The 11,093-nt window shown below is 44.2% G+C and overlaps 1 protein-coding gene across 1 annotated transcript in view; it reads left to right on the plus strand.

Moving 5' to 3' along the window:
* LOC140350818 (cationic amino acid transporter 2-like) overlaps positions 1-10,003 on the plus strand; it is a 30,322-nt gene extending 20,319 nt beyond the window's left edge. The window contains exons 10-13 of the mRNA XM_072436333.1: positions 1,011-1,132; positions 8,100-8,266; positions 9,134-9,242; positions 9,829-10,003. Coding sequence (XP_072292434.1) covers positions 1,011-1,132; positions 8,100-8,266; positions 9,134-9,242; positions 9,829-9,950 — 520 coding nt within the window. The 3' untranslated portion in view covers positions 9,951-10,003. The remainder of the gene's footprint in view (positions 1-1,010; positions 1,133-8,099; positions 8,267-9,133; positions 9,243-9,828) is intronic.
* Positions 10,004-11,093: the final 1,090 nt, after the last annotated feature.

An 11,093-nucleotide genomic window follows, 5' to 3' on the forward strand; every position in this document is an offset into this window, starting at 1 on the left:
CTCAGGTACAGAGCCTACATGCTGGTGTCCGTCTGCCTCCTGGTGCTCAGGTACAGAGCCTACATGCTGGTGTCCGTCTGCCTCCTGGTGCTCAGGTACAGAGTCTACACGCTGGTGTCAGTCTGCCCCCTGGTGCTCAGGTACAGAGCCTACACGCTGGTGTCCGTCTGCCTCCTGGTGCTCAGGTACAGAGTCTACACGCTGGTGTCAGTCTGCCTCCTGGTGCTCAGGTACAGAGCCTACATGCTGGTGTCCGTCTGCCTCCTGGTGCTCAGGTACAGAGCCTACATGCTGGTGTCAGTCTGCCCCCTGGTGCTCAGGTACAGAGCCTACACGCTGGTGTCGGTCTGCCTCCTGGTGCTCAGGTACAGAGCCTACATGCTGGTGTCCGTCTGCCTCCTGGTGCTCAGGTACAGAGCCTACATGCTGGTGTCCGTCTGCCTCCTGGTGCTCAGGTACAGAGCCTACATGCTGGTGTCAGTCTGCCTCCTGGTGCTCAGGTACAGAGCCTACATGCTGGTGTCCGTCTGCCTCCTGGTGCTCAGGTACAGAGCCTACACGCTGGTGTCAGTCTGCCTCCTGGTGCTCAGGTACAGAGCCTACATGCTGGTGTCCGTCTGCCTCCTGGTGCTCAGGTACAGAGCCTACATGCTGGTGTCAGTCTGCCTCCTGGTGCTCAGGTACAGAGCCTACATGCTCCGTCCTCGCTCTGGACGTGTTGCTGTCTTGGCTCTGTCCTGGCTCTGTTCTGGCTCCGTCCTCTCTCTGTCCTCGCCCTGTCCTGGCTCTGTCCTGGCTCTGTCCTCGCTGTCCTTGCTCCGTCCTCGCTCTGTCCTGGCTCTGTCCTGGCTCTGTCCTCGCTGTCCTCGCTCCGTCCTCGCTCTGTCCTGGCTCTGTCCTGGCTCTGTCCTGGCTCCGTCCTGGCTCCGTCCTCTCTCCGTCCTCGCTCTGGACGTGTTGCTGTCGGTCATTTTCAGACCTTTATGTAAAGTTGAATATCATTTCCTCAGATACAAAGAAGACGACGTCATCGTGAGGAGCGAGAGCTTCAGTTTGATGGGTTTTCTCATTCCTCCTCACAGAGCCACGCCCCGAACCTCCAAGAACGTGCAGAACGCTGTCCTCTGCGTCTGTGAGAGACTCTTATACTCCTGTACTTCTATACTCCTATACTCCTGTACTTTTGTACTTCTGTACTTCTATACTCCTGTACTCCTGTACTTCTATACTTCTATACTCCTGTACTTCTATACTCCTGTACTCCTATACTCCTGTACTCCTGTACTTCTATACTCCTGTACTTCTATACTCCTGTACTCCTGTACTTCTATACTTCTATACTCCTGTACTCCTGTACTCCTGTACTCCTATACTCCTGTACTCCTGTACTTCTATACTTCTATACTCCTGTACTCCTGTACTCCTATACTTCTATACTCCTGTACTCCTGTACTCCTGTACTCCTATACTCCTATACTCCTATACTCCTGTACTCTTATACTCTTATACTCCTGTACTCTTATACTCCTGTACTCTTGTACTCCTGTACTCTTGTACTCCTGTACTCTTGTACTCCTGTACTCTTGTACTCCTGTACTCTTGTACTCTTGTACTCCTGTACTCCTGTACTCTTGTACTCTTGTACTCTTGTACTCTTGTACTCTTGTACTCTTGTACTCCTGTACTCTTGTACTCTTGTACTCTTGTACTCCTGTACTCTTGTACTCTTGTACTCTTGTACTCTTGTACTCCTGTACTTCTATACTCCTGTACTCCTGTACTTCTATACTCCTGTACTTCTATACTCCTGTACTACTATACTCCTGTACTCCTATACTTCTGTACTCCTGTACTCCTGTACTCCTATACTTCTATACTCCTGTACTCCTATACTCCTGTACTCCTGTACTCCTATACTTCTATACTCCTGTACTCCTATACTTCTATACTTCTGTACTCCTGTACTCCTGTACTTCTATACTTCTATACTTCTATACTCCTGTGCTCCTGTACTCCTATACTTCTATACTCCTCTATACTCTTCTATACTCCTGTACTCCTATACTTCTATACTCCTGTACTCCTGTACTTCTATAATCCTATACTCCTGTACTCCTGTACTTCTATACTCCTGTACTTCTATACTTCTATACTTCTATACTCCTGTACTTCTATACTCCTGTACTCCTATACTCCTATACTCCTATACTCCTGTACTCCTGTACTCCTGTACTCCTGTACTTCTGTACTCCTGTACTTCTATACTCCTGTACTACTATACTCCTGTACTCCTGTACTCCTATACTTCTGTACTCCTATACTTCTATACTTCTGTACTCCTGTACTCCTGTACTTCTATACTCCTATACTCCTGTACTCCTGTACTCCTATACTCCTATACTCCTATACTCCTGTACTCTTATACTCTTATACTCCTGTACTCTTGTACTCCTGTACTCTTGTACTCTTGTACTCCTGTACTCTTGTACTCCTGTACTCTTGTACTCTTGTACTCCTGTACTCCTGTACTCCTATACTTCTATACTCCTTTGCTCCTATACTTCTATACTCCTGTACTTCTATACTTCTATACTCCTGTACTCCTGTACTTCTATAATCCTATACTCCTGTACTCCTGTACTTCTATACTCCTGTACTTCTATACTTCTATACTTCTATACTCCTGTACTTCTATAATCCTATACTCCTGTACTCCTGTACTTCTATACTCCTGTACTTCTATACTTCTATACTTCTATACTCCTGTACTTCTATACTCCTGTACTCCTATACTCCTATACTCCTATACTCCTGTACTCCTGTACTCCTGTACTCCTGTACTCTTGTACTCTTGTACTCTTTTACTCCTGTACTCCTGTACTTCTATACTCCTGTACTTCTATACTCCTGTACTACTATACTCCTGTACTCCTATACTTCTGTACTCCTGTACTCCTGTACTCCTATACTTCTATACTCCTGTACTCCTATACTCCTGTACTCCTGTACTCCTATACTTCTATACTCCTGTACTCCTATACTTCTATACTTCTGTACTCCTGTACTCCTGTACTTCTATACTTCTATACTTCTATACTCCTGTGCTCCTGTACTCCTATACTTCTATACTCCTCTATACTCTTCTATACTCCTGTACTCCTATACTTCTATACTCCTGTACTCCTGTACTTCTATAATCCTATACTCCTGTACTCCTGTACTTCTATACTCCTGTACTTCTATACTTCTATACTTCTATACTCCTGTACTTCTATACTCCTGTACTCCTATACTCCTATACTCCTATACTCCTGTACTCCTGTACTCCTGTACTTCTGTACTCCTGTACTTCTATACTCCTGTACTACTATACTCCTGTACTCCTGTACTCCTATACTTCTGTACTCCTATACTTCTATACTTCTGTACTCCTGTACTCCTGTACTTCTATACTCCTATACTCCTGTACTCCTGTACTCCTATACTCCTATACTCCTATACTCCTGTACTCTTATACTCTTATACTCCTGTACTCTTGTACTCCTGTACTCTTGTACTCTTGTACTCCTGTACTCTTGTACTCCTGTACTCTTGTACTCTTGTACTCCTGTACTCCTGTACTCCTATACTTCTATACTCCTTTGCTCCTATACTTCTATACTCCTGTACTTCTATACTTCTATACTCCTGTACTCCTGTACTTCTATAATCCTATACTCCTGTACTCCTGTACTTCTATACTCCTGTACTTCTATACTTCTATACTTCTATACTCCTGTACTTCTATAATCCTATACTCCTGTACTCCTGTACTTCTATACTCCTGTACTTCTATACTTCTATACTTCTATACTCCTGTACTTCTATACTCCTGTACTCCTATACTCCTATACTCCTATACTCCTGTACTCCTGTACTCCTGTACTCTTGTACTCTTGTACTCTTTTACTCCTGTACTCTTGTACTCCTGTACTCCTGTACTTCTATACTCCTGTACTTCTATACTCCTGTACTACTGTACTCCTGTACTCCTGTACTCCTGTACTTCTATACTTCTATACTCCTGTACTCCTGTACTCCTATACTTCTATACTCCTGTACTCCTGTACTCCTATACTTCTATACTTCTGTACTCCTGTACTCCTGTACTTCTATACTTCTATACTTCTGTACTCCTGTACTCCTGTACTTCTATACTCCTATACTCCTGTACTCCTGTACTCCTATACTCCTATACTCCTATACTCCTATACTCCTGTACTCTTATACTCTTATACTCCTGTACTCTTGTACTCCTGTACTCTTGTACTCTTGTACTCTTGTACTCTTGTACTCCTGTACTCCTGTACTCTTGTACTCCTGTACTCCTGTACTCCTGTACTCTTGTACTCTTGTACTCTTGTACTCTTGTACTCTTGTACTCTTGTACTCCTGTACTCTTGTACTCTTGTACTCTTGTACTCTTGTACTCCTGTACTCCTGTACTCTTGTACTCTTGTACTCTTGTACTCCTGTACTTCTATACTCCTGTACTCCTGTACTTCTATACTCCTGTACTTCTATACTCCTGTACTACTATACTCCTGTACTCCTGTACTCCTATACTTCTGTACTCCTGTACTCCTGTACTCCTATACTTCTATACTCCTGTACTCCTGTACTCCTATACTTCTATACTCCTGTACTCCTATACTTCTATACTTCTGTACTCCTGTACTCCTGTACTTCTATACTTCTATACTTCTATACTCCTGTGCTCCTGTACTCCTATACTTCTATACTCCTGTACTCCTGTACTTCTATAATCCTATACTCCTGTACTCCTGTACTTCTATACTCCTGTACTTCTATACTTCTATACTTCTATACTCCTGTACTTCTATACTCCTGTACTCCTATACTCCTATACTCCTGTACTCCTGTACTCCTGTACTCTTGTACTCCTGTACTCTTGTACTCCTGTACTCCTGTACTTCTATACTCCTGTACTTCTATACTCCTGTACTACTGTACTCCTGTACTCCTATACTTCTGTACTCCTATACTTCTATACTTCTGTACTCCTGTACTCCTGTACTTCTATACTTCTATACTCCTGTACTCCTGTACTCCTATACTTCTATACTCCTGTACTCCTGTACTCCTATACTTCTATACTTCTGTACTCCTGTACTCCTGTACTTCTATACTTCTATACTCCTGTACTCCTGTACTCCTGTACTTCTATACTCCTATACTCCTGTACTTCTATACTCCTGTACTTCTATACTCCTGTACTTCTATACTCCTGTACTCCTATACTCCTGTACTCCTGTACTCTTGTACTCCTGTACTCCTGTACTTCTGTACTCCTGTACTCCTATACTTCTATACTTCTGTACTCCTGTACTCCTGTACTTCTATACTTCTATACTCCTGTACTCCTGTACTCCTGTACTCCTGTACTTCTATACTTCTATACTCCTGTACTCCTATACTTCTATACTCCTGTGCTCCTATACTTCTATACTCCTGTACTTCTATACTCCTGTACTCCTGTACTCTTGTACTCTTGTACTCTTGTACTCCTGTACTCTTGTACTCCTGTACTCTTGTACTCTTGTACTCTTGTACTCCTGTACTCTTGTACTCCTGTACTCCTGTACTCTTGTACTCTTGTACTCCTGTACTCCTGTACTCCTGTACTCCTGTACTTCTATACTTCTATACTCCTGTACTCCTATACTTCTATACTCCTGTGCTCCTATACTTCTGTACTCCTATACTCCTATACTCCTATACTCCTGTACTCCTGTACTCCTGTACTCTTGTACTCTTGTACTCTTTTACTCCTGTACTCCTGTACTCCTGTACTCCTATACTTCTATACTTCTGTACTCCTGTACTCCTGTACTTCTATACTTCTATACTCCTGTACTCCTGTACTCCTGTACTTCTATACTCCTATACTCCTGTACTTCTATACTCCTGTACTTCTATACTCCTGTACTACTATACTCCTGTACTCCTGTACTCCTATACTTCTGTACTCCTGTACTCCTGTACTCCTATACTTCTATACTCCTGTACTCCTGTACTCCTATACTTCTATACTCCTGTACTCCTATACGTCTATACTTCTGTACTCCTGTACTCCTGTACTTCTATACTTCTATACTTCTATACTCCTGTGCTCCTGTACTCCTATACTTCTATACTCCTGTACTCCTGTACTTCTATAATCCTATACTCCTGTACTCCTGTACTTCTATACTCCTGTACTTCTATACTTCTATACTTCTATACTCCTGTACTTCTATACTCCTGTACTCCTATACTCCTATACTCCTATACTCCTGTACTCCTGTACTCCTGTACTCTTGTACTCTTGTACTCTTGTACTCTTGTACTCTTGTACTCCTGTACTCCTGTACTTCTATACTCCTGTACTTCTATACTCCTGTACTACTGTACTCCTGTACTCCTATACTTCTGTACTCCTATACTTCTATACTTCTGTACTCCTGTACTCCTGTACTTCTATACTTCTATACTCCTGTACTCCTGTACTCCTATACTTCTATACTTCTATACTCCTGTACTCCTGTACTCCTATACTTCTATACTCCTGTACTCCTGTACTTCTATACTTCTATACTCCTGTACTCCTGTACTTCTATACTCCTATACTCCTGTACTTCTATACTCCTGTACTTCTATACTCCTGTACTTCTATACTCCTGTACTCCTGTACTCTTGTACTCCTGTACTCTTGTACTCCTGTACTCCTGTACTTCTGTACTCCTGTACTCCTGTACTTCTATACTTCTGTACTCCTGTACTCCTGTACTTCTATACTTCTATACTCCTGTACTCCTGTACTCCTGTACTCCTGTACTCCTGTACTTCTATACTTCTATACTCCTGTACTCCTATACTTCTATACTCCTGTGCTCCTATACTTCTATACTCCTGTACTTCTATACTCCTGTACTTCTATACTCCTGTACTCCTATACTCCTGTACTCCTGTACTCTTGTACTCCTGTACTCTTGTACTCCTGTACTCTTGTACTCCTGTACTCCTGTACTTCTGTACTCCTGTACTCCTATACTTCTATACTTCTGTACTCCTGTACTCCTGTACTTCTATACTTCTATACTCCTGTACTCCTGTACTCCTGTACTCCTGTACTCCTGCAGGAGTACTCCTGTACTTCTATACTTCTATACTCCTGTACTCCTATACTTCTATACTCCTGTGCTCCTATACTTCTATACTCCTGTACTTCTATACTCCTGTACTCCTGTACTCTTGTACTCTTGTACTCTTGTACTCTTGTACTCCTGTACTCCTGTACTCCTGTACTCTTGTACTCCTGTACTCTTGTACTCTTGTACTCTTGTACTCTTGTACTCTTGTACTCCTGTACTCTTGTACTCTTGTACTCCTGTACTCCTGTACTCCTGTACTCCTGTACTCTTGTACTCTTGTACTCTTGTACTCTTGTACTCTTGTACTCTTGTACTCTTGTACTCCTGTACTCCTGTACTCCTGTACTCTTGTACTCCTGTACTCTTGTACTCTTGTACTCTTGTACTCTTGTACTCTTGTACTCCTGTACTCCTGTACTCTTGTACTCTTGTACTCTTGTACTCTTGTACTCTTGTACTCTTGTACTCTTGTACTCTTGTACTCCTGTACTCCTGTACTCTTGTACTCTTGTACTCCTGTACTCCTGTACTCCTGTACTCTTGTACTCTTGTACTCCTGTACTCTTGTACTCTTGTACTCCTGTACTCTTGTCCTCTTGTACTCTTGTCCTCTTGTACTCTTGTCAGAGAGGAAAGTTATTTTAACACTAGAATTATATATTGTGACATTTGCATTATTAGCATCATCGTCTCTTCATCTTTAACCTGCTGTGTAACAATAAAGCTAAAATACATTCAAACTGCTCTGTACTTAGTGTTTGCAGTTATTTACAGTGCATCCTTATATGTGCTGTTTAGAATGTGTGATCTTTTCTTCACACCGTCATTATAGAGTATTTATAGAGTATTTATAGAGTTCTTAGACAAAAGCCCTGTACAACCGTCAGTACAGTTCTTTCTCCTCAGTGCTGCTGGTTCTGGTGCTGAGTCTCCTCTTGTCCGAAGCCCTGCTCTTCCTCCAGACTCGTGAGGTCTGGGCCGTGGTCCTGGCCTCGGTCCTGGTCCTGGTCCTGGTGCTGGCCGTGGTCCTGATCTGGAGACAGCCTCAGAACTCCACCAAAGCCCCGTTTATGGTAAAATATGTAGCGGACGAGCTTCAAACCATCATCGCGTCGCTCATGCTCGTTATGTTCATTATTGTCAAATGTAAGACTCATTAGCTCATAAGCTCATGTTCTGATCTCAGATGGTGGGCGGGGCCTATGTAACTATGGGCGATGACTGTTTTTGAACGAAATCTCCCAAATAGAAATCCACAAACATTGAACTTTGCGATTTGTGTCACAAACTGAGGCGTAAAGTGCTTTTGACTGACACTGAGTTTTGAAACAAGACTTTCACTGACAGAGAAGATACTGAAGACTGTCCCCCTCTGTCCCCTGCTCTCCCCCTCTGTCCCCTGCTCTCCCCCTCTGTCCCCCTCTGCTCTCCCTCTGTCTGTCCCCCACTATCCCCTGCTCCCCCTCTGTCCTCCTCTCTCCCCCACTGCTCCCCTCTGTCCCCTGCGCTCCCGCTGTCCCCCTCTCCCCCCCGGTCTCCCTCTGTCTGTCCCCCTCTGTCCCCTGCTCTCCCCCTCTGTCTTCCTCTCTCCTCCTCTCTCCCCCTCTGTCCCCTGCTCCCCCTCTGTCCCCTGCTCCCCCTCTGTTCCCTGTTCCCCCTCTGTCCCCTGTTCCCCCTCTGTCCCCTGCTCCCCTCTGTCCTCCTCTCTCCCCCTCTGTTCCCTGTTCCCCCTCTGTCCCCTGTTCCCCCTCTGTCCCCTGCTCCCCTCTGTCCCCCTCTGCTCCCCCTCTGTCCCCTGCTCCCCCTCTGTCCCCCTCTGTCCCCTGCTCCCCTCTGTCCTCCTCTCTCCCCCTCTGTTCCCTGTTCCCCCTCTGTCCCCTGTTCCCCCTCTGTCCCCTGCTCCCCTCTGTCCCCCTCTGCTCCCCCTCTGTCCCCCCCAGGTCCCGTGGGTGCCCCTGATCCCCGTCCTCAGCATCTTCATAAACATCTACCTGATGGTGCAGCTCGGAGCAGACACTTGGATCAGCTTCAGCGTCTGGACGGTTCTGGGTAAGTGTCCAGACGGTCCGAGGATTTAGGAGGATTTCACTCAAGACTCTGTAGCCGCAGCTGCCACGGGGCGGACTGAGGAGACTGTGATGTTCTCGTCTTCTCTGCTCCAGCTCTGAGCTTCACAAAAACACTTTTAAACTCTCCAGATTTGTGACATCAGAGGTCGAGATCTGGACAGTTTAAAGTCCATAAATCCCCACTTTTTGTTCTGAGCATTTCTGCCAATCACCTTCACCCGCGGTTACTCCCTCTGCTGCCAGTAGAGGGCGACGCTAACACTAAATCCTGATGAGGGAACGCCTCACCGGAACGCGAGCGCGCCTTCAGTGTAAAGGTCCAAAACATGAGAGAACAAAGTAAAAGTACAAAACTATAAACAAGACGTGGTGCAGTGAAGTCCAGTCACATATAATAATTAATGGTCAAGACGTGCAAAAAGATGACGTATTGTATGAAATATGAATAAACTGTGCTGTGGTTCTGGTCAGTTCAGTGGTTCTGGTCAGTTCAGTGGTTCTGGTCAGTTCAGAACGGTTCCTGACCAGAACCGTCTCATGTGTCGCTCTCTTCTCTCCTTCCTGAGGTTTGATCATCTACTTCTGCTACGGCTTCGGTCACAGCGTTCAGAGAGAACCCAGCGCTCAGGAGAACTTCGCTCGCATCATCAGGAACTCTGCGCGCGTACGGAACCTCCCAGCGGCGTAGAACCAGGAACCACATCCCAGCGGCGTAGAACCAGGAACCACATCCCAGCGGCGTAGAACAGGAACTACATCCCAGCAGCATCGGAACCAATATTTAAACCCTTCAGTCCGATAAAGAATTATTGATGGGTTCCTGGTTCCTGGTTCCTGAGCCTTTACCTGACGGACTTTACTCTTCAAACTTTGTGTTTCCAAATCCGTTTTATTTATATTTCACATTTTATAAACCAAATAGTTCCAAAGTTCTGCAGTGACACAAAACAATCAAAGCAAAATCATAAAATGTCGGACAAAATGAATTGTAAAAATCTTGAATGTAATAATTTAATCAGCGAAATGAGAACGTTCTAGATTATAAACTATAAAATACTCTAATGAATATATGATATGAATATAATTTACATACGTTTTTTAGCTACTGACGTTCTACTTTTAATAAACTGTCTAAATATTTCTAAATATTTCAAAGTTTGTTTCGTTTCATCTTTTAGCCAAAAGTTGAAGCGTTTTTGTTGAAATACTTTTGTTTTATTGTGAAAATGAGTCATAAATGTATTTTAGAAGAGTTTAGTGTGAAATATTCTTGGCTGTTCAGTCCTGGATCTGAAACTTTTAAACTAAAGTTTAATCTGTGTCAAATAAATATTCATTTTAATTCTTAATTCAATCTTTTCTGTTTATTCACTGTAAAACAACATTCGTCCACAAGGGGTGAAATGTAAAACCTTTCAAAGTGAGTCATCGGGGGTCATTTTCAATCTGAAGGTACTGGGCTGAGAAAGTAGTCCCGCCCTAAAGGAGGAGTTTGGTCCTAAAGGAGGAGTTTGGCCCTAAAGGAGGAGTTTGGCCCTAAAGGAGGAGTTTGGCCCTAAAGGAGGAGTTTGGTCCTAAAAGGAGGAGTTTGGTCCTAAAAGGAGGAGTTTGGTCCTTAAGGAGGAGGAGTTTGGCCCTAAAGGAGGAGTTTTCTCCTAAAGGAGGAGTTTTGTCCTAAAGGAGGAGTTTGGCCCTAAAGGAGGAGTTTGGTCCTTAAGGAGGAGTTTGGCCCTAAAGGAGGAGTTTGGCCCTAAAGGAGGAGTTTGGCCCTGAAGGAGGAGTTTGGCCCTTAAGGAGGAGTTTGGTCCTTAAGGAGGAGGAGTTTGGTCCT

The sequence above is a fragment of the Eucyclogobius newberryi genome, unplaced genomic scaffold (genome assembly GCF_026437365.1).
Source record: "Eucyclogobius newberryi isolate DKJ021-1_F unplaced genomic scaffold, fEucNew1.0.hap1 SCAF_8, whole genome shotgun sequence".
Classification (NCBI taxonomy): domain Eukaryota; kingdom Metazoa; phylum Chordata; class Actinopteri; order Gobiiformes; family Gobiidae; genus Eucyclogobius; species Eucyclogobius newberryi.